Genomic DNA, 27,915 nt, shown 5'->3' with positions numbered 1-27,915 from the left:
TTTGTTTCTGGCAGTGGCTCTGATTTGGTTTGCTGGGCGTGATTTCTGATCAGAAATGGTGTTCAGAAACACACGTAGCGAAAACTGTTGCTTCAGCTGTATTTTCCTCACTGCTGCTGTGATCTCGGTCACGTTTTCACTATGCGGATCTTTTCAGCGTGACGTCACTCTTTAAAGAAAAGGCGCAGGAAGCCGCGCTCTCTCCTTAATGCAATCACGTCCAAAAGTCTGTTATCCTTTCTAAAAAGGTGGGGCAGTTTCATGGATGATGTTCTCGATTGACCCAATTAGCATGATTACATCCGTTTGTATTAATCCCGTTTACGTGCCAGTGACACCCTCCTCTCTCACACACGTTCCGGTTCAGCGGGGGAAACGGCAGCTCCGGGAGGAGCCGGGCGTTAAATCCAACGCTCCCCGATACACGCCTTGAGTAGATGAGGGCGGAGTCAATCCACGGAGAGGCGTAACCCGCTGCGGGGCGGAGAAGGGGGGCTTCCACGGATATACGAGGTTTGGTTTTGAACCCGCTGCCAACAAGGAAGCGAACAGCTGGGATAACACGGAAGGACGAGCGACTGCAGCCTTTATTTTGACTCTAGCCAAAGTTAACGGGATTCGTTGCGTTTTATTTTTTTCTCTGCTCGGGTTTGTCCGTCGCGAGGTGAGCGGGTCAACATGTCTTCCATGGACTTGGAGAAGCTGAAGATGACGGGAGCAGGTCGGGCCATAGCGGTGCTGACCAGCGGCGGAGATGCACAAGGTGACCTGAAAAGCGCCTCCTGGCTCTGCACGCCGCCCACGGCTGCAGGCGTGGACGGCGTGAAACCGTGTTTCCGTGCAGATCCCGACCCCCACTCCCCCCCACCCCCCTGAGCGGGGTTGTTTACACACGGACGAGCTCATTGTCATGCTCACCGATGGTTCAGGGTGGATTTATTTTAGGTGTACAGTGTAGAATCAGGGCCAAATGTGGCAGAAGGCCCGCAGCAGGTACAGCGTTATGTTAGAGCTTTTATGGCTGAGCAGAGGTTCCCACGGAGAGGGCCCCATAAGGCCGTGCGTGGGTTTACATCCCTGCAACAATCCCTGCTAACATAATTGAAATAACACTGCTATTACACTGGCTTACTGCGCTCATTTTGAACGTTTAACTCCTTGAATTAGACATCTCAGCTATGCATCATTTTACTCCTGCTTAATGATGTCATATATAATAATAATACAGAGTTGGATAGGTTCAGCTTTTATTGTCATTCATAATGCACATTGGAGCAAAATATTGTTGTGTTTTTAGTTGTGACAGGATGTGTTAGGGCTGCAGGAGCCCAGCTATTGCTGCTGCACAGCAAAGCTTGTTAATATTTAAAAACACCCTCCGCCTACACGTCCATTCATTTACAATAGTTGCACCTTGGAAGAAGGAGTTATGGCAGGGTTTAGTGCACAAATTACAGAACTGCTCAGGTGTTTTTTTTTTTTTGTTTTCTTCCATTATTTAATCCTATTTCTAAAATGTGTCATTTTAACCCTGAAAAATCCAGCATTTCAATACCAGGTCAGAAATTATATTAATGCAAGACCTAAAATTGAGCATTTGTTCATCTATTGCTTGCACGCGATAGCAATAATTCCCACTGATAAGATTCCTGCTCCTCAAGCGAACTTATTGTACTTCTATTAAGATCAACACGTTCGTTGCATGTCCTGCAGTCCTTCATCATAAGAAGATGTAGATATTTATTGAGACTTGGCTTATAAAGAGGCATAGAGGGCTAAAACCAGTCAGTAATTGTTTTTAGCTGATCTGTTGGTGTTAGGTTACCTCGGTGTAAGAAATTTGAGTCACGTGTTGAATAACGGCAGTCTAAGTTAATAAATTCATATTGAACTTGCTTACATTGTCAACTCAAGCATAAGTACACGTTGGTGATTCGTACATTATGTTTAAATCAATATGATCTCTTATTTTTCTTTTCTTTTCTTTTTCCAGTGTCCTGTCTGGCAATTTGGCAATAAGAGTTGATGTCTTAATGCGAGATAGAGCTCGACAGATTTTACTTTCCCAAGTGGAGCAATCAGCTTTCGCCATGGTGCTCCGCTTGATTTATGCATGTAAATAGTTTTATTGTGATTCCTGTGGGGAGTATTTCAAATTATGTGGACACTACAATGGGAAAGTAGGAGAGTAAAGGAAGAACAAGAAGAGAAAAAAAAAATCAATAGGATCTTTAAAAAGAACTGAAATGTAACCAAGTAAAGCGACTGTTGTCTTTAAATTAACTGTATTAGCGCTCCTTTTTGCTGCTATATTTTTAGCGGCATGCAGCTGCATGTATAATATGTTTATCCACAGGAAATCCCTGCTAATTTTAAAGCAATACCCCCAGTTAGTCCCTTTTGAGTCAAATCAGAAGAAGATGGAAAGCTGGAGAAATGACTGCAACGCATAGGACTTCCTGTTCCTTATAAGTATTCTAAATATAAACCCAAATCAAGTGTTTTTTTTTTTGCTAAATAATCACAGGCAGCTCAAACAGATTTGCTCACGCGATTACGCAATAACGGCGGAAGGCTTAAATGTGTGCTCCCCTCCCCCCCCGCCCACTTGCAACACGCTCAGTAAGCCTTGTGTGTCGGGATCTGTCCACGCAGATCTTGTCTATGGGCTTTTGCTGCAGTCCTCACCTTTGCCCAGTAACTGATAAAGACGAAAAACGCAGCAGTGTGCTTTAATTTCCTCACTAGAGGCCATGACGCAACAGCCTGTGTGCAACACAATCGGAGATGGGTGTAATTTGATTACGGTGCTGTTTTTGACCCAGGCATGAACGCCGCTGTCCGAGCCGTGACCAGAATGGGCATTTACGTCGGCGCCAAGGTGTATCTCATCCACGAGGTAAACGAGAGCTTCACGACCCGAGGGGACGTCACGTCATCCTTTGGGGCCCGGCGGCAACTGATTGCAATGTTCTTTGTGTCATTTCAAGGGGTACCAAGGCCTGGTGGACGGGGGAGACAACATAAAGCTTGCACACTGGCACAGTGTGACCAACATCATCCAGCTGGTGGGTTGACATTCATGGCCGTCTTCTGGGATAACTTCCTTTTGCACAAAGCGGGGAGAACACTCACGTGTGCCAATACATCCCTTTGCCTTTCCATTTTCTATCCACCTGCATAACTATTGCGTATCAGTTTATTTCTTTCTTTATATTATGGTATTCTTGATTAATTATAGAGATTCATATTTATAATAATTTTTTGTAGGCTTTATATTCCACTCTATTTCTTTGAACTGTTGCTTTAGATCCCAATTAAGGCCATCTTACTCTCATACACATCCCTTTCTATGGCTCTTCCATCAAAAATAACTCCGAGTGACCTAATGCTGGTAGATATTGTAAAAAAACAAAAACAAAAAAATACATTTCCCAGCTGAAACAAAATAAATCACTTTTCAAACAAGATGCATCTAGGCAGGTATGTTTTGTTGTTCGAAAAAAAGTATGGTACAAAAATGACCAAAAGCTGCAAAAGGATGAAACAGGGAAATGGTGGAAAAACCAGAACGTGAAACTAAAGAAACTGCCTCTAATTTTGCTATTACAAAACATATTAGCTGCTCTTTAGACAGCTCTGTGAAGCAGATCTAAAAAAAAAAAAAAAATCCTGTTTGCTCAGATTATTTTAATCTGGATTAAAATATTTAATCTATCGTCTCCTCACCTCTCCCTCTGTTTCGTGTGCATTTGGTCGACAGCTGGAAGTACAGCTGACATTTTTGTCTGTTCATGCAGTTTCCGTGTGTACACAAAGCCGCGTTGTACGACACGCGCGTTTATGGCACGAGGCAAAGATTTTCCAGCAGCGCTTTTAGGAGGTTTAAACGGTGAATGGCAATTTGAAGTTTTTGCGCTGTTTCACAGAGACGTGACACATTCTGGTAAAGTGTGCCAACACGTCCTGTGTGTCGGTTCAGAGGTTAATTCATAAACCATTCCCACCAAAGCAAGCCTGAGCTTCTTTAAGTCTCTAACAGTCTGATAAGCTTAAATAAAAATTACAGAAATAATTAGTTTTAAAATCTAGTTGAGAGATAGATAGATAGATAGATAGATAGATAGATAGATAGATAGATAGATAGATAGATATCTTTATTGTCATTTTGTATGCAAAAAGTGCGTACAGAACGAAATTTCGTTTGCATACAGCTTGAAAAAAGTCACTCTAGAAATCACTATATAAATCACAGTAGATTGCACTATTTTTCAGCACAAAGATGCAGCAGCGATTTATGTAAACAGTTGAAATGAAAAAAAAAAACAATGTAACAATGTAAACAATGCATAGGAAATAGACGGTGTGCTCTTCACGTGTGGTACAGAGTCCATTTGTGGCTTCAGCCTTTCAGGTAGAGAGGGGTAGAGAAAGCTAATGTTACCTTTTGGTCTACGTTTATTAAATGATAACCCTTAATAAACCAGCTGTTTGTAGCCAGCTGTAGTGTTAAAACAGAGTAACTGGAAAGGTTTCCAAACAGCCGAATTTGTCTTTCTTGCAAGTTGAGGACAAAGTTTAGGAGGCTTCTTTCAGCCAGCTGACAGGCAGTGGCAAACCAAAAGTGTGGGTCGAGCTGGAGAAAACTGTGGTACGTCCCTAAAGAGATTTTAAACTATAGGAGAGGTGTGATGGAAAAATTTGACAATTTTGAAACTATAATTGTTGTTCTACCTCAATACTGATCCATTTGTGGGCACAGAATAGGGCTGAACAATTAATCACATTTTCAATATAATCGCGATTTAAAAAAACGCAATTTCCAAATCGCAGAGTCTGCAATTTTTGGCTATGTAACAATTAGTGAATTAGACACATCTATTAGGTGTTGGTAAAATGTTTAAAGTAGGATTGCCTCCACATGGAATGGAAGACATTTGCAGCTGTGAGATAATCTAATCATACATAGCATTAAGTACTGGTCAATCAGTTTAATACATAGACTTGCTTGTTGGTTGGACTTTATGTTCAACAAGGATTGATGTCCAATTAAATTAAAAGCTGTTCTCTTGAACAATATTCTGATTAATAGAAACATTAAAAGTTCTTGTTTTAAATAGTCCTTGTTTACAAACATCTTTATTTAGAGGCCATTTTTGTTGCTTGTGGTTAACGCAAAGAAAAGTCAAAATTGCAATTTTGGTTGAAATATATTGTAGGCAGAACACAATAATTTCTGCTCTGAGTTTAGATGCAACTAATCTGCACAGCAAGGAAACAAATTGATTTGTTGTTTGTATATGTTTAAAAAGACATGATAAATTAAACTGTAAAAAATAAAAATAAAAAATCGCATTAAATCGCAATATTAAGAAAAGAAAATCGCAATTAGATTATTTTCCAAAATCGTTCAGCCCTAGCACAGAACGTTTATTGTGCCTTTTCATTGTTTTTCCTGGTAGGCCGATCTCACCTTGTTGAACTTGACAAACCATCAGAAATTAATTGGTTTTTTTTAACCAACAGGTCACTTCCAACCAGCTGTAAACACCCCTAGATTATTTTTTTTTGTACATCTTTTCAAATGTCGCTTTCGGACCACGGTTCCATGTTGTCTGGGAGAAAGTCAGCGTCGTCTTTTCTGTCTCTGCTCGACAATATTTTATACAGAAGGTTACATTTCTCCCGCCCCCTCCTTCACGAGTCACAATAACACTGTGGGAGTCGTCTGCTGTAGAAACAGGCGAGGAGAAAACGTTGGCTCTAGCCCGTCTTTTCACCGGCGGATCGCTTGGTCTTAACTGTTGCTCTGTTGCAGGGTGGCACGGTGATCGGTAGCGCCCGCTGCAAGGCCTTCCAGACGCGCGAGGGCCGCATCGCCGCCGCCTTCAACCTGGTGAAGAAAGGCATCACCAACCTGTGCGTGTGCGGCGGAGACGGCAGCCTCACCGGAGCCAATATCTTCCGCAGCGAGTGGAGCGGCCTGCTGGATGAGCTCGTGCAGAAAGGTCCGGTGGCTTTTAATGAGTTTGTTTTTTTTTACCCAGGATGTTGGCTCAGTCCTGTTTCTCACGCTGTCACCAGAGCCGTGTAATCAGTTTTAAAGAGGAAATTACATCTTTGGGTCTTCAGGAAGGATCACGGACACGCTGGCGATGCAGCACAACAATCTGAACATCGTCGGGCTTGTGGGATCCATAGACAACGACTTCTGCGGCACTGACATGACCATCGGGGCTGATTCTGCGCTGCACCGCATCATGGAGATAGTCGACGCCATCATGACCACCGCAAACAGGTCAGAGCCTCGAAACAGTCGTATTAGGTGCATTAAAGCTTTGTTTAGTTGCAGCTTCGTCACCGAACAGCACAAGGTAGACAGCATGACTGTGAGCCGGAATGTTTTCAATAATTCTTTAGGAATGATCTCAAAATTGGGGCAACCATTTTTAATCAGCACTCCTGTGGCAATGCTTTGTAGAACCTCCTTTTGCTGCTGCAATTTATGGGAAAATTTTGAAAGGATACGTCCCTTGAGATGAAGCCAAAAAACAGACAGATAAATGAGGCAGATACAGAAATGTATGCAAGAAAATATACAAATGGTCACAGACAACCACTCACACCATACATTAAAACACACAAAGCTCTCTAATAAAGATCCTGTTAAACATTAACACAATATTGTAACAGTTATTATACAAAAAAAATAAAAAAAGTTAAAAATATTTTGAAGATGCTGAGTAAGGGCTTTCTTAAACACATAAATAGAGGGTATAGAGCAGAGAGGGGATGTAAAGTTGTTCCAGTCAAAAGGTACGTTATATTTAAATGAGAATTTTCCAATTTCCTTATTGATTCTTGGGACAACAAAAAAACATTCGAGGTCTAAGACTATGAATAGCTACGTTGAACCAGGTATTGTATTAATCTTAGTTATCCTGACTATTTAAAACATAACAATCAGTGAAATCACAACTATAAGCCTTTTGAATTTTCTCTCCACCTGCTTTAAGTAGTTAGAGAATTCCCTTTTTTTTTCTTCCCATTTTTCTGTGGAAAGTCCAAACATAAATTTTCAAGTTTTTTTTTTTACCCCATACAATACAAGAGCAACCAGTGGCAGCATCATGCTTTGGGAATAGTTTTCTTAACCGGGGACACAGACTTTGGTCATAAGTGAAGATGGACAGTGCTTAATAAGAAAACATGTTAGAGCAGGGATGCCCAGCTCCAGGCTTTTCAGAGCTGCTTTTCTCTCCTGAATCTGATGACCGGCTCCTTACCAGGCCTCTGCAGAGCTGGACGGCATGCCGTTGAGGGGGTTCAGCCATTTATCGGAGCCGTGTTGGAGAAGGGAAGCATCTAAAGGTTTCAGGACAGTAGCTCTCCAAGACTGGACTGGACTAGTTTTTCCACTTTATAATCATTTGCTATTTTGTGTCAGTCTACCGTTATAAAATAATCAACCCAATAAAATAAATGGTGGTTCCTTACAACATGATAAAAAAAAAAAAAAAGTTCATCCAAGCAGTTGTTGTGAGTTCGGTGAATAATTTAGACTCGATTTCCTATCAGATATAAATACGTTGGAACTACCGCTCACAGAAATTTTTATTAATTTTTTTCCTAGCAATTATTGGTAATTTTTAAGGCTAATTGAACAAAAAATAGATCACTTATTTGCTTCCTGCATCTGAGCATTTAATGTTTGCTTTAATGTTTGAAATGATTGATATCCTTGGGGTTTGGACTGTTGCCTACATTCAGCTCTCCGCTTACAGAACTGTAAAACTATCATGAGTGCGTTTAATTTTATTGTTAAAAGAAAGTGATTATAAGTCACCTTCCTAAGCTGTTAATGTAACTGAGCTTTATGGTGCAAGGTACCATGAGGCAATGTTTGTTGCCTCTAACCATATAAACCCAGCAGATCATGTTTGCCACATCTTGTCCAGACATGCCAGCAATTTTTGCAAATGTTTCAATGCAACATGCTTCTTTTTTTTTTTCTCCTCCCTCCTACAGCCACCAGCGCACTTTTGTTCTGGAAGTCATGGGCCGGCACTGTGGGTCAGTAACACTTTGGTGTCTTTCCTCTTTAATTAATCCCACTCTGCAGTACTAATTGGTGTGTTTTGACCAAAGGTATCTGGCTCTGGTGTCAGCGTTGGCATCTGGAGCGGACTGGCTCTTCATTCCAGAGGCTCCTCCGCTCGAGGGCTGGGAGGACCGCATGTGCGCTCGTCTGGAGAGGGTAGAGCGTCCACCCGCACGCACAAGCACACACACGCACAAAAACAATTCAGATTTCATATTAGGACCAGCTCCGTGCTCCTCATACTACGGCTGAATGATTTTGGAAAATAATCTAATTGTGATTTTTTTTTTTTTTCTTAATATTGCGATTTAATGCAATTTTTTTTCTCCCCAGTTTAATTAATCATGTCTTTTTAAACATATACAAACAACAAATCAATTTGTTTCCTCGCTGTTCAGATTAGTTGCTAAAACACCCACAGCATCTAAACTCAGAGCAGAAATGATTGCGTTCTGCCTACTAAATATTTCAACCAAAATTGCAATTTTGACTTTTCTCCGCATTAACCACAAGCAACAAAAATGGCCTCTGAATAAAGATGTTTGTAAACAAGGACTATTTAAAACAAGAACTTTTAATGTTTCTATTAATCAGAATATTGTTCAAGAGAACAGCTTTTAGTTGATTTGGACATCAATCCTTGTAATAAAATTAGATTATCTCACTGCTGAAACTGTCTTCCCTTCCATGTGGAGGCAAACCTACTTTAAACATTTTACCAACACCTAATAGACATGCCTAATTCCCTAATTGTTACATAGCCAAAAATTGCAGCCTCTGCGATTTGGAAATTGCGTTATTTTAAATCGCGATTATATTGAAAATGCGATTAATTATTCAGCCCTACGTCATACACAACATATGAAAGTTTCACCTAGCGCAGGGGTTCCCAAAGTGGGGGTCAGGAACCCGAGAGGGGCCGCGAGATGGTCCAAAAGATGACCCACACTTCTGACTTTACAATGTCAGAGATATAAATGTTTCAGTATAGCAAATGTTTTGCCTTTAATCATGGAAAATTAATTTATTTAGTGTGTCAAAATGTACTCCACTGTGGCCATTAGTTTATTTTCTGTATCCTACAATGACCTTAATCCATTTTTTTTCAGGGGGGGGGGGACATTAAGAGAAAAAAGTAATAATATTAAGTGTACAACAATAAAGAACATTATGAGAGTTAAGTCATAATATTACCAGAACAAAGTCCTAAAATAAGAAAGAATAAAGTCACACAGTTGTTTGCAATGTGCTAAACAGATTTAGTATTTCCGTATTTGTGAAACTGATACAAAAGTATAACTTTACAAGATGCTCAATGTTCACAGTGGGGAAACAATGAGCTTTTTTTAAACAGTTATAATGAAATGACTACTTTATTTATCACTTTCTTCTCGTAATTTCTAAAAACCAAAAATAAATAAAAGCCCGCTCTAAAAGGGGCTCACCAGTCTCTGCCACTGTTATTTTTTAAGGGGCGCAGGTTGAAAAGTTTGGGAAGAGTATTGCTCAGACACAGGGTCGTGCTGATTTACTTTGTTCTCTAATGTGAATTTCTCTTTCCTTCCAGAGCCGAAACAAGGGGTCAAGACTCAACATTATAATTGTTGCAGAGGGAGCCATCGACTCAAATGGAAAGCCGATCTCTTCAGCTTACATAAAAGATGTGAGTTCTTTGATTTACGGGCTTGATTACACTCCTATGACTCCTATAAATGCGCGTCACTTGACAGTAAGCGTGTAGTTTAGGATATTTCCCTCCTGGCGACGCTGCGTATAACATTTTTTTTCACACCTGAGTTTCACATGAAGTAGACGATTGAGTGAAATCCCTGTACATCTGTTCTGAAGCTGGTGGTGAAGAGGCTGGCCTACGACACCAGGGTGACGGTGCTGGGACACGTTCAGCGAGGAGGAACTCCGTCTGCGTTTGACAGAATACTGGTGAGCTGCTCGATTCTTCACTCGTGGTAAACTCGGCTCACTGAACGCGTGTTTTTAGTGATTTGCCCCATTTGACAGTTGATCTTTTGACTAAACTCTAAAATCATGCACTTGGATTTCCCTTTTTAGGAGAAGGAATTACAAAAATTGGTTCAGCGGTTTTAAGTTTTAATCGTATTAGAATCAATTGTAATTATCAGCATGGACAGCTAATTACCGTACTTTTAGCCAAGTTTTAAATCTTCAAAAGGAATAGAGTAGAGCTGCTCTGATCTGGCTTTTACTGGCAATGCAGATTTCTGATTGTCTTTGATGTATAACCTGTCCATTCAGATTAGAAGGACCATAATGCACCTTTGTTGTAATTTAACAAATACATACTACTTTGACCATTAAAGTATAGCATGTGTATAGAGATAGAATGTTTGAACCTAATTGAAAATGTAGATATTATTAGATTATTCCCATTTTTGCATCGAGGTACATTTCCTTAACCTAGGTCAAATCGCTTGCTGTTGTGTTAACAATCCTAATGCCATACTAACGATAAACGTATAACGGATTGTTTTTGCAAACCTAATAAACTGATAATAACGTTTGCATTGTTATGTTTGCAGCTTGGTAGAAATGTTCACGGTGCACCATTTAGCAGCATTAGTACGTTTTCAGTCTCTTAGAAATGTTTCTGTTTGTGAGGCTTTGGCTTTTGACTGTGATCCATTTAGAGACAAAATTATTTTAGATTTGAAATACTTTCTGTTGCCATTAAACATTTTAACTCTACATCACCCATCTCTAGGTATTAATTAGACAATTAATTAATCTAGCTTTGCCTCCTTTTCCCACCTTAGCGCACATCATGCTCAGGTGGGCTCATTGCTATCATTTCCCTGGTCCTTTCAGGAAAGTGATCTGTCTATAGGTGCATTATCTGTCTGCCATAACTGTCTTCTGTAGATACATAGCTGTAGCTAAAAATACTTTTAAATGATTCTGTTACATTTTTTATTAAATTACATATTTAATTCAGTTAATTAAGAGAAGATTCCTTTGGTTTTCAAAAATTAGGTTTTCAGTCCCAGTCTCTGAGGACTTTCCAAGAAATGCTGCTAGATGGAAGCATTTTTTTGCCCTCCTCTATTTATAGATGTCTAAACTCATTGCCTGCCTGCACTGTGTGTACAACATCGGTCTGTTTGTGGAGCCACAGGGTCAACGGCCCAGGCAACATTTAAAGCTGGTTTCCCTCCACAGGCCATTGTTTACACATGAAATCACGAGAATCCAGAGACAATTTGGATAAAACTTAACTGGATCTAAACTGTGACTTCGCAGTCTGTCAGTTTGCTTCTTTTAATCCGTACTGTGTCTGTAAATCTAAGATGTTAGAGAGCAGTCTGCATGTTTTCATCATGCTTTCTCACATTAATTTGTTTCATCTTTGTTTGAATGTGTGTCTGCAGAGCACCAAGCTGGGTGTGGAGGCAGTCATTGCCCTAATGGAGGCCTCTTCCGACACTCCGCCCTGTGTCATCGGCCTCTCCGGCAACCATGCAGTGCGTTTGCCCCTCATGGAGTGTGTGGACATGGTGAGTCTCGCTTCTCTGTGATGGTATTGGTTTAAACCGATGGTAATCATCTAATGTAGTGGGGGTTAGTCAAGGTTTTAAAAACACTTTTTAAACAATCATTTGCAGACCAAGTTGGTGCAGAAAGCCATGAACGAGAAGAGGTTCGACGAAGCTGTTAAACTTCGTGGCGGGTAAGCGCTGATATTTGCATACGATTCCACTTGAATGCCGTACAGCTAACATAGACTCGACATTCAGTGTTTCAGACAAATGCAATGTGATCTGAGGCCACGTAAAACCGAACTCTAATGCAGAAATTGTGTGTTATAGCTATGCACAATCATTTGTAAGTAGGGCTGTGCATAAAAATCGATACAAAGATTAATATCAATGTTTTTTAAAACGATTTAATATGGATATTCTAGCTTTCAATATCAATATACCTCCCAACCCCTGGGGGGCGATACAGCGCACCATTGCTGTTCACACCAAGGTAGTGCAAGTGAGACGAATTTGTGGAACAGCTGTCAGGATTTTAGAAGCTCCTTAGTCCCTAAAATCAGACGTTTGGGCACATTTTTGGTTTCTGTGATACGTTAAATGCATTGAACCAAATGCACTTTATTTTCCTGTTAATATATCAGTGTTCAATAAATTTAACATAAATATAATATTTGGCTGGTTTTGTTGATTGAATGACTTTGAGCATTAATTTGAAAGTAACAAATATCGATATTGGAGTCAAATCAAGCTGAGCTATGTATCGAGAATCGTATCGAATTGGCTAGATGATACCCAGCCCTATTAGTAAGACTGCTGACCTAGTAGTTGTCCAGCAGACGGTCAGTGACAGTCTCGGCTGGCAGGGTAACTCGCAAAAGTTCATTGTTGAGAAGGTTTGCTGTTCACACGGCCTTGTACAAGTGTATTAATGGAAAACTGAATGAAAGGAAAAGGTTTGGCCGAGAAAGATGCTCAAAGGATAGAGATAACTGCAGCATTAAGAGGATTGTGAAGCAGAGCCCATTCGAGACTTTGGGGGGAGATTTACAAGCTGTCGACTGCAGAGCCATCACACGAGGAGCATCCAGGACGTGGGCTGCGACAGCCACATTTCCTGTATTAAACCACTCCTGAACCAGGGATACCTTAAGGAGTGTCTTTCCTGAGATAAGGAGGAGAAGGGCTTCACTGTTTCTCAGTGGTTCAAAGGTCTCTTTCCAGATGAGAGTACTTTTTGGATTTTATTTGGCAACCAAGGTCACAGATTCTGAAAAAGATGTCTGGAGAGGAGAGTTTAAAGTTTCAGCAGTCGTTGATGATTTAGGGAGCCATGTCTTCTGCTGGTGTTGCTCCACCGTGTTTTATTAAGTCCAAACTCAGTGCAGCCGTCTCTTATGAAAAGCTTTTATGGAGATGCTGATTTAATTTTGTAGCAGGACTTAGGACCTGCCCTGTAAACGAACCAATATCTGCTTTCGAAATGCAAATTAGCTAAACTTATAAATCAATTCTCTAGTTATACTGACCGTTCAAAGTCATATTCACCCAGCTCGCTCACACAGATCGGTAGGCAAGTTGGGGATAAGTGCCTTGCCCAGGGGCAATCATCCTCATATTATATATAGTGTTGCGCCGATGCCGTTTTTTGGCCCCGATACCTGGCTGTGCTGTATTGGCCGATACCGTGCCAATACCATCTGTTTGATATTGATGTGTGTGTATATATGAAGAACTGCATACTACTTGGATGTAAAATAATTGCCATCATGGCTTTGTCAAGCTGCTACCTTATTAAAGTAGGAAAAAGACTAATACAAAGTGAATCCAGTAGAACTAGTGAGTGTCGGGAGAGAGAAGGCTGCGTTCAAGTGACATACAAACATCAAAATGGTATCGTGTCCTATTTGCTGGTACTCACCGAAAACGATACCACTATTTTAGTGCTGGATCGGCGCCCCGGCCGATATAGGGAAGGGAGCTGGAATCGAAACCACAACCTTCTGTATCTAACATGATTAGTTTTCCCTGACCTGATAAGCCACTCCAAATAACCACAGTATTGAGCAAACAGGCCTTAATTAAAGCGCATCATCATCATCTGTCAAGGTGAAGCAGCTAAAGGCCGCTATAAAAACACCTCAGCAGACCCACAGGCTGTTCGTGTCCATGCTGCGCCGCATTGATGCTGTCATTTATGCAAAATATGAACTAGCTAGATATATGCTGTGCACTACATGGACATACGTTTTTTGGTAGGCTGCTATTTCAGAGTTAAAATTCTCTTCTAATCAATATTTTGTAAAATTCTCGGCTTGTTATTAGCTGTAAAACAAAAATCCTTGTACCGTTAATAGAAATAAGAATGAACTTAGACAAAACGTGAGCAATTGTTATAAATGTAATAAATAAAATAGATTATTATTTTTTAAGAATTATGTAAATGTAACTGCATACCTAACTATAATTTGTTTGGTTTCTGCAGGAGTTTTGAGAACAACTGGAACATCTACAAGCTTCTGGCTTTCCCCAAGCCTGTCACTACCGCGGTTAGTTTGTCACACATTAGCCCTGAGCCGTGTTTTTTTTTTTTTTTAGCCCTTAAATGTGTAAACTCACAGAATGTAACATGTGACGCACCTGCCGTTTGTTCCCTCAGAGCAATTTCTCTATGGCCATTCTGAACGTGGGCGCTCCAGCTGGAGGCATGAATGCGGCGGTCAGGTCAGCGGTGAGAGTTGCCCTCGCTCACGGGCACAAGGTCTATGGTGTCCACGACGGCTTTGAAGGACTCGCCAACGGATCGGTGAGGATGTCTTTTTTATAAACGCAAAACTTTATGAATCGTGACTCATTTAAAAGAAGCTGTTCTCTTTGCGTGCAGATATTCGAGATGAAATGGCACAATGTGGCCGGATGGACGGGCCAAGGAGGCTCACTCCTGGGGACAAAGAGGTAAAAGAGAAAAGTTTTCTTTTTTTATTGCCTGAAATTGCTTTATGAGTACCTAAAGATTTGAAAGGCATATATATGTATAAAAAAGGACTAACCTAATTTCCAAAAAATGCCATCTTTGGAGGAATGATTGCCAGTGGTTATAAGAAACATTAAACACCTCAAAGTAATTTTCAAAGTTCCTCATGTTTTCCTCAGAACCCGTCCTGCTAAGTGCATGGAGAAAATTGTGGAGAACATTAGCAAATACAACATCACAGCTCTGCTCGTCATTGGCGGATTTGAGGTATTTTAGGACAAGATTGTTTTATTTATTTTTTTAATTATTAAATATTACAAATCAAAGGCGCCTGAGTTACAATCTGCATGTTCATTTCAAAGGGATACGAAGGTGTGCTGCAGCTGTATGAAGCCCGGGGCCACTACGATGAGCTCTGCATCCCAATGTGTGTCGTCCCGGCAACCATCAGCAACAACGTCCCTGGAACTGACTTCAGTCTGGGAGCTGACACTGCTGTCAATGCTGCCATGGAGGTACGTCTAAGCATAGGTTCAGGTTTCCTACCGATTCTCATCACATATAAGTATTTATATTACTAAAACGTGACACTGAACTATTCACATATGCACGGTCAGACGCATTTATTGGCTGTCTCATAAGAGGTAGAAAAAAGGCTTAAAAGAAATGTATCTTTTAGAGCTGCATGGAAAAATGTAGATAAGTAGATACGACAATTCAGACTAATAATCATTATAATTAATATAGTTAAAACAGTTAACATTTTTACTTTAAAGAACATCTAGGTACTTTTAATTATAAATCCATGACCAGCCAGTAGGCGAGATGAGCACACGTTTATTTAGCTACAAAAAAACTCCATAGCTTACTGTTGGAGAACTGCAGAAAACAGTGGCGTCTTGGGTTCAGGTTTTCATAACAATTAAATACTACAGATGCCAATGGGATGTTTGGTAGGTATGCAAGAATAAAAAGGCCTTTTCTCTCAATTTTAAGCATGTGGAGTGTGTTAAATGCTGCTGGAAGAGACAAATAATGAGCTTTTTGTAGACTTTGTAGCACTTAGTGGCCGGCCTTCGTCAGGAAGAAGGCATGAGTGCCAGTGTTGGGAATTGAACACGGGACGACTGCATCTGTGACATATACAGTGTGCTCGCGCCGCCACTGAGTCACGCAGCGACCCCAAGTTTAAGCGATAGACACTCCCAAGTGTGTCTGGCTGGAACTAAGGGGGAATATGTGGAAAAGCACATCTTGCCTGCTGTAAACTGCTGAGAATGTGATGCGCTGGGCCTGTTTCTCTTCCACGGACAAATAAAACTGATCGACACCAGCACTTCCTAAATGAAAATCTGGTGACTCTATCAGAAAACGGAAACGGCTACAAGACTGGACGCCTTTCTGCAGGATCATATGAAACACATAGTTCAGCAGACACAAAACCAGCCTAATTCTACGGCCATCAGACCTAGACCCTGTAGAAAACCTGGAGAATAAATCTAGAGAGTTTAGACAAGGATGAATAGTCAGAGAGAGCCTTCTCTCTTGTGGGGTAATAGAAATTGCGCAACCAACGGTTTTGTTAAGCAAATTATTTCTTTATGTGGGTTTTTGTCCCAACCGAATAAACGTACTGAGATTAAAGACTGGGTTTGAATAATTATGGTGCAGCCACAAAAGATGAATTTATTTTAAAATCTTTTGCACATATAGGTGCAAATAAATACAGCCAGCACTGTGGTCAACGGGGGTTGTTTGGTTTTATCTTTACACATCAAGTCCTCTTTAATCCCTTTGAAAGAAATACATTAGGCTCTGTTTGTCATTACAATCATTTGTTTTGAGAGCATTTTGGTCTCTCAGAGTAAATTTATCTCGTTTAACTTGTTCATCAGGGATGCGACAAGATTAAGCAGTCTGCTTCGGGGACAAAGAGGCGAGTGTTTGTGGTCGAGACGATGGGTGGATACTGTGGTTATCTGGCAACCTCCACTGCTATCGCCGTGGGTGCTGATGCTGCTTACATATTCGAAGAGCCATTCAACATCCATGACCTCAAGGTGAGAATCAAATGAAAACAACACCGTTTCTGTGCTGTTTCTTCTAAGTAGTTTAAGCGATCTTGTCTCGCTTCTTCCTTTTGACAGACCAACGTGGAGCATTTGGCTGAAAAGATGAAGAAGGACATCCAGCGAGGTCTAGTGCTGAGGTTCGTAATCTGCCAGGGACACTTAGAATCTTGTGATTTCTTACATCTGAGTGAAGAATTTGTGTCATTTTGCTAAAACCATGAAAACTCAAGCATAGTCCAGGCAGTAAAGGCACATTTTTTTTTTTTTTTCCCAAAGTTCAGTTTAGACACAACTTTTCACCAAGCTGGATTTTTTTTAAAGTATTAGCCATCTCTAGCTGTTAACAGATTTTACTTTTTTTTTAAACATTTTGTCTGACAGAATAAACTTGATCCTGGATTTCTGCAAGTCAGCGTCGATTGTATTTATGTAGTACATTTAACACAACACAAAGTTTACCAAAGTGCTTCACATAAGGACCACTTCTTATTTCAGATCTATATGAATAATAAAAAAAAATAACTTAAGTATTATCTGAAGTAAGATAAACATAGGCTTATCAACTTCATGTGAGTTTAGCACATTCACACCTACAGTAGGTTACCTTGCTTAAAGCTTTCATATGGTGAAAAGTTAGCTTTAACAGTTAGTGATGGTAGGGTTTCACCAACTAATGAAAATCTTTTGTTTTTTGAAGTTCAAAACTAAATAAAAGTTATGACCAACATTGTAAAATCTGGAAATATTTAAGATATTTTAAGGCAAAGATTTTGATGATTATTTAGACCCAGGACCTGGTGAATATAAATCTCTTTTTGTACCATTATCTGGATCTATTATAAACTTGTAAATGTCACTGCATGTGATTCAACCATAAGTAACCCGTCGGTAAGAGAAACGGTGCGTTCTGTTCAAACACTTATGATTAAAACTGGGTGTGAACACACCGTGGTGGCTATGCTTTATCAGTAGGAGCTATATATCAGTAGGCAGGCATGCAGACAATACTAACAAGCTCAGTTGGTTGATATCTGTATGCTTTGTTGTAGCATGTTGATATTTCCAACAGATTGAAGATGTGTGATCATTTACTGGTTGTCTCTTAGCAGTTTCTGTTGTGTAGCATTTGCCTAGTGTTGAAATTATAGTTTATGTCCATCTCGGCAACAGATTGATATAGTTGTGTAATAACTTTAAAATTTTGCTGACCATCTTTCAAACCAGGAACGAGTACTCCCACGAGAACTACAACACGGACTTTATTTACAAGCTGTATTCAGAGGAAGGAAAGGGCGTCTTTGACTGTAGAGTGAACGTGTTGGGACACCTCCAGCAGGTATAGTTTTTAAAATAAAACAGCACCATCTACTCCTGTAGCTTTGTGTACAGTGGCTCCTGTTAAAACACCTGATTTTTGAAAAGTAAGAAAAGGAGACCATTAAAAACCCTAAACCTATTGAAATTGCTGTCTTTTTGTTCCATAATCCCGACTGATAACCTTATACAGCAAGATGTTTTCTATCCTTCGTAGCCTCTCTGAAAACTTAAGCTCCAATACTAGATGTGTATCTATGAAGAGGGAATTTTGAAATCTGATCTATAGGTGCATAAACAAAGTATTGGTCTGAAACCTTTTTATATTTGTCTCTATAACAAATATGCCACATTAAAGGTGGAAAAACGTGAAATGAGAGACGTGATTTTACTTTTTTTCCACCCTAAACCTGGTGATTTGCATGTTTTAAGATCCATTAAAAGAGTATTGCTTAGGATGTGTGTTTATGCTGCAGGGTGGCGCACCTTCTCCCTTTGATAGGAATTTCGGCACCAAGTTGGGTGTAAAGGCAACCCAGTGGCTATCTGAGAGGATGACTGAAAACTTCAGACAAGGTAGGGTCACGCTACACTCACAGAAGAGTCCGAATCCAAACGGCGGATATTTGCTGATGACGCCGTTGTTTCCGTCCAGGTCGCGTGTTCGCCAACGCCCCGGAGACAGCGTGTGTGCTTGGCCTGAACAGGAAGGTCGTCTCATTCATTCCTGTAACTGACCTGAAGGCCATCACTGATTTTGAGTAAGTAGTCAGAAAAAAAAGACAAAACTGATGTTTTGTCTTTTTTTATATATATATAAAAATGTTAAGTCTGATCATTTATGGGTGCTGTTTGTTTTTCAGGCACCGGATGCCCAAGGTTCAGTGGTGGTTCAACCTGAGACCAATGCTGAAGATGTTAGCCAGGTACCAAACTAATTTCGTTGAATATGTCCCTGGAGAGATCGAACACGTGACTCGACGCTCCATCAGCATTGATGCTGGATACTAGGCTCTCTATAACAGTACTTCTGTATGCAATTTTCAACCCTTATCTTTCCCTCCTTGGTCTTATTTTCACTCAGGAGTGGGGTGTTTTTAATGCCTCTAAAGTTTTGATGTCTTACTCTTGAGTCAACATGAGGCTAAACTCCTCAATAGCATTCTTAGTATCTCTAATCAGTGGCATTCTAACTACTAAAGATCAAGTAACATTAAGGCTAATTTGCAGTATTCATTTATTTACTGACACATTTAATACAGAAAAATTTTGTATTTCCTCCAAGGTGCTTGTAAGGGGTTTTTTTCTACACAAATTGCTGCTATAAAATGGACAACCGGCTGTGCCACCAAACCAAAGTTTTACAGAACATTTATTGGATATCATGCATGCAACAAATGAATGTAGACAACGTAGTGTGAATTTCTTACTTTAAAAACCACAGAGAGAAAACGCATACATTCTGAGCCATAAAGTATATAAGCAGGAGCCTTCAGCAAAATAAATAAATGCTGGTCATGTTTTAACTTGCCATTCCTGAACATTAACACATTTTACAACGTTGTGTGTTTTATCTGAATATTTTGTGTGACTAATGTGACTGTGTAACTCAAGGGACCCTCAAGGTGTTCATTTCCTGTTTTTATATATGGATATATATATATATAAAATGTCTGTGACTGAAAACTATATGTCTAGTATTCATTCAAAATGAACTGTAAAACATGTAAACTTTGAAACTACTGTACTTTAAAGAGAAAAAATCTATAAAGCTCTATGACCTTCTTATGTGTTTTAAGTTGATGTTAATTATCTGACTATCCAAGTAATACACTATCACATATACCTTGTTGTGTGATCAACCCAAATAAGCCTTAATATCAACCATCTGAATTCAGGAACTTGCATCACTGCCAACTAAACAACACAACGAAATAAACTGAAACTTAATTAACAAAACATTTTGTGTGTTTTTGTATGTTTCTTAGAAGTTGAACGAAAATGGAAACTCATCTTTGGAGTTTTCCTTGGCTGACTTGGGACTCTTGGTTGTAAAGGCAAACTGGAAGTCTTCACTTTGTTCTGGCTGGTCAAACAGGAACTCAGTACCTACAAAACCGTATACAGTTATGTCTTAATAAACTGGAATATCATTACAAATCTCAATTAACTTTAGTAATGCAGTTTGAAAAGTTAAAAATGTACGGCTGAAATGGAACCAGAGTGAAATTTGTGTTTATTTGTGTTCATTTTGATGGTTAGGGTTCACAGCGTATGAAAAAAATAAACATTTCTTCAAATATAAGCTTGCTGCAAAAGACTAATGATACATTTAGCAGAGAAATGTTAAGTTTGCGGTCTAACAATCACGTAGAAAGCTGTTGAATGGACAGTTGTCCAGCAGACACTAACAGTCAAGCCACATAAGGCTGTTGTTAAAGATGTTAGCTGTTCAGAGGGGTTTATCCAAGCACTTTTAATGGAACATTAGATGGAAGGAAAAGTGTGATAGAACAAGTACACAAGCAACTGAGATAATGGCTGAATTTAGAGAATGTTGAAGCAAAGACTTAGTCAGGTTTAGATTTGCAAGGTGTGCACCGAGGTTGAAGAGCCACCACGCACAGACATATACTGGATGTAGGACATGGACAACAACGTCTGCATTCCTTGAGTTCAGTCATCCCTGATTGAACAGAGGGCATCCTGGGTGAACCTCTCACCAAAGCTGAAGAGAAAATGGACTGGACTGTTGCTCAGTGGTCCACAGTCCTCATTTCAGATGAAAGTAAAGTTGCTATTCATTTTGGAAAAAGGAGGTTCCACAGTCTGGAGGAGGAGTGACCTACTAGTGTTGTTAGTCTTCTATCAAGTCCAAAGCCAGAGCAGCTGTGTACTCAGAAATTTTTGAGACCTTTATGTTGACAAGCTTTATGGAGGTGCTGATCTAATTTTCCAGTAGGACTTGGCACCAGGAGTATCAATACCTGGTTCATTGAGTACCGTGTTGCTTTGTTTGACTGGCCAGCAAACTCACTTGACCTGAGCCCAATAGAGACACTGTGCGGTATTGCCAAGAGAAAGATGAGAGACACCGGACCAAACGCAGACAAGCTGAATACCGTTATTTACCTAAGCTGGCCTTCCTGAAGAACTCAGCAAAGCCACAAGCCGATCATTTCAAGGCTATAATGCATTTATGCAGTAATTCATGCAAAAGGAGCACCAGCCAAGTATTGGATGCACATACTGTACTTCTCAGTAGGGTGACATTTCCGAACAATACAAAATCTATTTGTGTTGTTCTAATGTAATATTCCACTGTTCAGAGAAACCAAATTCACAGGACAGTAGTTGTAATGAATATAAATAAAAGTGTCAATTTTTTTTTCATTTAAATAAAGAAATATTCTTTTTGATGACATGCCCATTTATTATTCACATTCCTATTTATCAAGATGCGCCTGTGATATATTCTCAAAGCAGCCTTTTCAATAGATACTTACAGCTTGAAGACTTGACATCTGTGGCTTTCTGTAACCAGATTAACAGCCTTTAGTATATTTGCTGTAGTTGTAGGATTGTTCAAAGTAAACCATACAGTATAAACCTCACCTTCTCGTTGAAAAATGGACCAGAGAAAGCAAAAGAGGAGTCCTGCAACGACACGTAGAGTTAACAACCAAAACTAAGAGTAATTGCTGTCAGATGTCGTTTTTCCCCCTTTGGCTAGCTTCCTACGTCTTCCTGGGATGAGCCCACATCAAATCCAAATCCAGGAAATCCCGGTGTGCTAACAGTGGAGTTCAGATTGAGCACAAAAGCTGGAGATTTAGAATCAGCGGCCCCTCGACGAGGAGAGCTGGTGGGACTGAAGCTAAAACAAGAACGCAAAATAGCCCTGTTAGCAAAATGGCTCTGTGACCGACTCGGCTCAAAGTCGTGAAGAACTCATAAAATCTTACTTGAATGCAAACGTTGGGGTTGAGGATACAGATGTTCCTTTTGTAGAGAGAGACTTTTGGTCAGTTTCTTGAGATGTTTGAGGGAAATCATAGGCTCCCTGATGGTGCTCTGCATCAGGCGCTTCATCCTGCAGGCCATCCTTCGGGACATCCTCTGGACCCGCTAAAGTGGGAAGCTGCACCTTGTAACAGAACAAAACGTCCTTTTCAGACAATGTGCATCTCATTTACAGTATCATCATTCAGTCTTCTATTTTTTCCCCTTTTTAATTCTGTTTAAATATAACACAATTACACCAAAGATTGTGTAGAAAAACACTGATTAAAAAGAGTAAGTGATTTTTCTGGTGCATGTTAATTCAATTTACTTATCAGACTCATTCAGGAAGCAGATGTTGCTACAAGACTCCTGATGTATGATGCAGTAATATGATCTGCTGGAGCCGCTCTGCCAGTACTCCTTAGACCACTCCCACCTATGAGGCCTTGACTTCTCACAGCCTTTCTATTTCCTCTTTAAGTCTTCGTTGTCTCCTGATCTTCCCATGGTCATGATGTGTGCCCAGGCTTGAACATGGAGATACCACGTCACAGAGCAGATGGTATTGTTCATAAAAATAAACAAACTATTTATTTTTTTCTAAAAGCAAAACTACATTTTGGTTACTTCTTTTTAAGCTAAGCCAAGGTGCCCCATGTAGAGAATATTTTTTGGATATGTGTGTCCAGACATTTAAATCGAGTTTTCCTTTGATTTGATCTGTGCTGATTTGGATTAGGGTATACTTCTAGGAATTTACTTCCCTTAAGATTCCTTGCTTTTCATATGTTCATTCCCCATGAACTTTTTTAGATTTTGTCAAGTTATAAACACAGACATCAGTGCTGACAACCGGAAAAGTGCTCTGTGTCTTGTATTCAATCTAATTTAATCTAGAACCCTTAGAATAAAATGGACTTGCCTTCAGAATTTGTCTAATTAGTACATAGAGTCCAACCGTGTGTAATTCAATGTCAGTTACGATCTAGCTGTCCTATGAAGGCCTCAGAGGTGTGTTAGACAACATAAGAGAACAAAAAGCATCATGAAGATAAAGAAAAACTGGAAAAAAAAACCTTCAGAGACATAGTTGTGTTAAATATTAAAGCAGAGTTCGGTTCTAAATCAATATTCCAAACTTTAAACATCTCCCTGTTCAACATATCATCCGAAAACTGAACCATTGTGGCCCAACTGCAAGCTTAAGACCGTCCACCAAATCTGAAGAGCCGAGCAAGGAGAGCACTAATCAGTGAATCAAGCAAGACGGCCATGATAACTTTGGAGGACCTGCGCAGATCCACAGTTCAGGGCTGGGAATGTGCTCACATGACTATTAGCTGTAAACTCCACAGACAGGACTTGCCTTAATGCTAAGGCTTAAAACATTAATCAACTAAATCTCCTTACAGTTAATAGAGAAGCGACTGGAACCGGTTCCTCTTTTGAATTGTCTGGGCTCCTCTGTCTCAGAGTGCAATTCATCTGGTGGACCTGGCTCTGAAAAAAGATAAAACAAAAAAATTAACTGATGATGAGTTTAGATTATGTTTATATGTAAATAAATAATCTAAAACGGGAATGTATTTTGATCTCTAGGGTATCATATTCACCATCCAACTGCTGATGAGACCACAGCTCCTCATTTGTTTTGTCAGGGGCAGAGAGATAGCCGGCTGGATCCTGCGCTTCGTTTTCTCTGTTCATCGCCTCGGTGTTTGCTTCCACATCAGGTTCATGGTCGCTCTGCAACATCAAGTTCACGACTGATATAGTTTTACAGAGCGGGGCCGCTTTCAAAGTTTACAACTCATAGCTACTGATGCGTTAGCAGCGATAAACTGTCAAACTGATGAATGTGAGTACAGCTGCTTGGTTAAGATCAATAGATGAGATGTCAATGGCGCCATCCATGGTCTGTTCAGATTGTTCGTCTTCTGTTGTGGCCGGCTGGCCTAAAACACTACAGAGCAAATGTTACTAAATTAGAAAATCCAGAGCTGTGAAAGAAAATGCATTGGAATGTTTTTGGCAAAATTTGTAAAACAAACCTGTCTGGTAGCATCTCAATGGAGTAAGACGTGACGGCTGGACCTGTTCAGAAACAATTGTTTAAACAGCAGTGAACAACTTCAGCTCAACCAGAGCAAAGAGAAATTACAAAAAAGACTTGATTACCAGCGAGGTGTTGCAGTTCCTTCTGTTTCATCGCCATGCAGTTGTCACAGTCTTTAATTCTGGTCTCAGTTTCCTCGATTTCAGCCTGCAGCTGGAGGAGCTTCTGAGCGACAGGGTTTTGGAAATATGTTTCTTTGTGTGACTGCAGTGTCTGTCTGTAGCTTGCAATCCTCTCTTCATAGAGTTCCCTGGTTGGTTCACAAATAAACAACTCGGTTTTGTACATTTAAATTCAACTGGCGATCGATAAAGTGGTACAATAACCTACTGGTCATGGTTGAAGCTGTTTTTCCTACTGTCTAGTTCAGCCTTTAGTGTCTGTTCATACTGAAGAAGCAGGCTGTTGGTCGCCTTCAAGCTGGAGTGTCGTGGATTACAGAAAATAATAAAGAAATTCCCCATTACAATCAAACTGTATTATATGTGTTATTTCATTGTTGTACCTTTTTGCCTTTTCCTTATTCCTCGTTACAGCGCTCTCCTTCACTCTGATTTCCTCTTCAAGATTCTTGACATATCCTTGAAGTATTTCAATGCAAGACCTCTTCTCAGTGATGCCAGTTCTGCACACTGTTAAAGGAAATGCTTCATATATACTCACTTACATTTGATGGGGATGCAGCATAATGCAAAACATGGTGACCATTAAAAAAAAGTTAAACAGAAGACAATTTTGTGCAATTCTGTAGAATTAAAACCTGTGGTTGTGGCCATGACATGTGGATCAACAAATAATCCAACATCTCTGCATGAACAAATTCCTCATTAAATGCAAAACTAGACAGCAAAAAGTGAAGGAAACCATAGGTTGTTTTTTTTTCCCAGGTGAAGTCCATCTGTCCGTCCGTCTGAGACTTTGTGGAGGTCGCATTTCCAGTAGGGACATAATATATTCCCACCATCAAGTTATTGGTCTCCCAGTGAGAAATGCCAAGGAAAGGCTTCAGAGGGAGGCAGGGAGGAGACATCCATTTCTGAGCAAAGCATTTTTCATGCAAAGAAGCAGTGGCTCTACTTTGAACTCTCCTCAGATTATAAAACTCACACATCACTTAGGTGGAGCCTAGCCCAATGAGGAGGGTCATTTCATCTCCTTGAGTCTTGTTATTTTATTCACATGACCTCAAGACAGAGTCCGAACATAGATGAACAAGTAACCCCAATACTTTTGCTGTTTGCCTCAGCTCTTTCTCCACCACAAAAGTAGAAGTGCCTGCATTAATGAATTTGGGGTTCGTAATGGGTTATAATATGGACTTAAAATGTTGATATTAAATTTTGTGTTGTTTATTACGACATCAATACATGGTATAATACATTTTTATTTTATAAAATAATCAGTATTTTTGTAAACACGTCTGCGATATGTAGAGACAATGATTTAGAGATATATGTCCATATCTATGATTACACAAATAGTACCTCAAAATTAAACATCAATAGGCTAATTCAGAACACCAGTTGTATTAAATTCTGCAGTGGTGCAACTAAATAACACAAAACAGACATACCTTTAATTTGTTGCTGGATTTCATTCCTCTTTTGAGAGAGCTCTCGAGTTTTAACAGCTTAAAAAGAAGGGAAATTATGTGATTACTTTTTATTAATAAAAATATCAGTCAAAAATTAAAAACAACCTTTCAGTTTGCCTGCAGGAAACTGGCCAGTTTACTACTGAGTAGCTAAAGTGTGACAGATAAATAAATAAATTAATTAACTAATTAAAAGCCTAACAGAAAGTATTCAGTCATGGAAAAAATAAACTTACCAAACTGAAAAAAGAGGCTGTCTATATTCTCGAGTGAATGCTGCTCCTTCATGTTGGTTGAAGTAGCTAACAGTGCTAAATTAGGAGATTAAAATGTATTTAAGGAGATAAAATAAACAATTAGATAAAATAATAAAAACTTTTGGGATGAAAGGACACTGTGGTACTTTTATTAAGCTATATGGAATGATATGGGTTAACTTTCAAATCTATTTCCTGGTTAGAAAGAACAAATATACCCTAAAGTTCGCCAAAGGAAACCGGACGTTACAGGTAACGTTGGCAACCGTCAGAATCGGCGCTCGCGATTTTATGGTTTGGTAACCATGGCAACCTCCGGCTGCCGCTTTCTCCACACGGTGGCTCTGCTAGTATATACAATATGCCATTAGTTTATTAATTAAAAGTAGTGAAATAAATAACAATTTCCTTGTAACCGTCATGTAAAGGCAGGTAAGGTTAGCAAAAACAACATATGTTGAGATGACTATCAATTCTGTACACAGATTAAGACCAAGCAGAGCATTTTAAACATTAAGTGCCATCACAACAGTAGTATTCAACTTCTAAAACTTTGGTATGTAAGTCACTGGAAGCTAAATAAATAAGTATGAATTAATTTAATTAAATAAAAAAACGTAATAATAATATCAATAATAATCAATAAGAGGTACAAAGCTACAAGTTTCCTGAACAAAGCCATGGGAAAAAGTTACCTGAATTCACTGTAATGTGATTATAGGCATATTTATGGTACCCAAAGTCATAATTATGAGGACATCATGACAATGAGTTAAAAGTCATACCTATACAATAGGTTCTCTGTTTTTATGGAGCAATACAACATAACAAAATTATGGAAACGTTATAACAGGGGGATACAAAGAACAAAGGTTATGACGTATAAAATCTTAATAGCAGAACATAAGAAGGTAATTATTTTGAGTTTTGATATTTGCCTACTCACTTTATAAAATGATTCAACATAACATTTTGACTTTACATCATATAAATGTGACTTTGAACCATGAAACTAAACCATTTGTTTTTGAATGGACAAATATGACAATGAATTTTACAATTGTGTCTTTATTTCATAATCTCAAAACAGTAACTTTGAAACTCAAATTATGGTTTATGATTTTGGCTTTTTTCTTAAAACCAAGACTTGCTTTCTCAAAATTTTTGCTTTGAATTTTTGCTTTGAATTTCAAAATTTCATCAGAATATGTCTTAATCTTAAACAGTACCATTTTGTGTAATTATGTTTTCTAAGTAGTTAATATCACATACCATATTTGAATATCAGAATTAAGACTATGAATGAAAAAAAAAAAAGTCTTAAAAATAACAGAATTTTATGAATACGACTTTTTAACCTGGACATTTTGATTTTGATGCCCAAACTTTTGACTACAAACTAACAATTTGGACTTTTATGTTATCTTACTATTTTGTTATTGAATGCCACAACCGAAACCCAAGATTACATTTCTTAGAAATTAAATTTCAAATTCTAATCTTTTCTTATACTAATGATTTTGAATCTTGAAGCTGTAGCTTTATCACACTTTGAATTGGATAAATATAGCTTAGAATGTCATAAATAATTAAATTGATCACAATTATGACTTTCAAACTCAAAAATCATACTTTAAAACTCTAAATTATGACTTCAAAATTGTTATATTTTTATGTCTTTTATATTTTTACTTTGCATAGAATTACTTCACATTTCAATAATGTAGCGTCATATTAACCAGTGATTTTGAACTTCCTTTGTATAATTGTATGGCATTATTTGACTATGACAAAGCTTCCAAAGTAAACATTATATTTTCAGATTTTGCATGTGACTCCTTTTTATCTTATTTTTTTCTCTTCAGAAACTGAGGCTCGTTGACGCTGTGGCAGGAGGTAGGGATCACGGACCATGGGGATTGGTCTGATCTTGGAGGGTTTTTGCGGAAGGGCGGGATTAGTGCTATTCT

The 27,915-nt window shown here is 39.1% G+C and overlaps 2 protein-coding genes across 3 annotated transcripts; one reads left to right on the top strand and one right to left on the bottom strand.

Annotated features, from left to right (window-relative positions):
* The first annotated feature begins 461 nt into the window (after positions 1–461).
* On the top strand, positions 462–19,927 carry pfkla (phosphofructokinase, liver a). The gene is made up of 22 exons (XM_012878357.3): positions 462–763; positions 2,826–2,899; positions 2,991–3,068; positions 5,819–6,008; positions 6,133–6,298; positions 8,029–8,073; positions 8,149–8,257; positions 9,669–9,764; positions 9,950–10,042; positions 11,506–11,631; positions 11,740–11,804; positions 14,099–14,162; positions 14,273–14,419; positions 14,498–14,568; positions 14,767–14,854; positions 14,950–15,102; positions 16,483–16,647; positions 16,735–16,796; positions 17,884–17,995; positions 18,450–18,549; positions 18,629–18,734; positions 18,837–19,927. Exons 1-22 carry the CDS (start codon positions 679–681, stop codon positions 18,982–18,984), a joined length of 2,343 nt encoding a protein of 780 aa, XP_012733811.2. The 5' UTR covers positions 462–678; the 3' UTR covers positions 18,985–19,927.
* A 2,017-nt stretch (positions 19,928–21,944) lies between these two features.
* On the bottom strand, positions 21,945–26,202 carry LOC105937174. 2 transcript variants are annotated; one of them, XM_021324451.2, is made up of 11 exons: positions 26,164–26,202; positions 25,925–25,999; positions 25,668–25,724; positions 24,600–24,726; positions 24,425–24,514; positions 24,157–24,344; positions 24,030–24,072; positions 23,845–23,941; positions 23,592–23,724; positions 23,389–23,478; positions 21,945–22,120 (listed from the first exon to the last, which is right to left on the bottom strand). In XM_021324451.2, exons 2-11 carry the CDS (start codon positions 25,974–25,976, stop codon positions 22,062–22,064), a joined length of 936 nt encoding a protein of 311 aa, XP_021180126.2. In that variant the 5' UTR covers positions 25,977–25,999; positions 26,164–26,202; the 3' UTR covers positions 21,945–22,061. The 2 variants fall into 2 exon arrangements, with proteins under 2 accessions (XP_021180126.2, XP_035995350.1); XM_036139457.1 differs by having other exon boundaries at positions 25,925–26,185.
* Between the last annotated feature and the right edge of the window lie 1,713 nt (positions 26,203–27,915).

This window comes from Fundulus heteroclitus, chromosome 7, assembly GCF_011125445.2.
Source record: "Fundulus heteroclitus isolate FHET01 chromosome 7, MU-UCD_Fhet_4.1, whole genome shotgun sequence".
NCBI classification, from domain to species: Eukaryota; Metazoa; Chordata; class Actinopteri; order Cyprinodontiformes; family Fundulidae; genus Fundulus; species Fundulus heteroclitus.
Note: the sequence above shows the minus strand (reverse complement) of the source record. Positions and strands in the feature narration are given on the sequence as shown.

Excerpts from the sequence above, each read along its gene's own strand:
- pfkla (XM_012878357.3), top strand. The coding sequence starts at position 679 with ATGTCTTCCATGGACTTGGAGAAGCTGAAGATGACGGGAGCAGGTCGG. Across the intron at positions 16,648-16,734 it reads TCAACATCCATGACCTCAAG|ACCAACGTGGAGCATTTGGC; the intron begins GTGAGAATCAAA and ends TCCTTTTGACAG. Across the intron at positions 18,550-18,628 it reads GACTGAAAACTTCAGACAAG|GTCGCGTGTTCGCCAACGCC; the intron begins GTAGGGTCACGC and ends GTTTCCGTCCAG.
- LOC105937174 (XM_021324451.2), bottom strand. The coding sequence starts at position 25,976 with ATGAAGGAGCAGCATTCACTCGAGAATATAGACAGCCTCTTTTTTCAG. Across the intron at positions 23,725-23,844 it reads TTGATCTTAACCAAGCAGCT|AGCGACCATGAACCTGATGT; the intron begins GTACTCACATTC and ends TTGATGTTGCAG. Across the intron at positions 23,479-23,591 it reads GTCTCATCAGCAGTTGGATG|AGCCAGGTCCACCAGATGAA; the intron begins GTGAATATGATA and ends ATCTTTTTTCAG.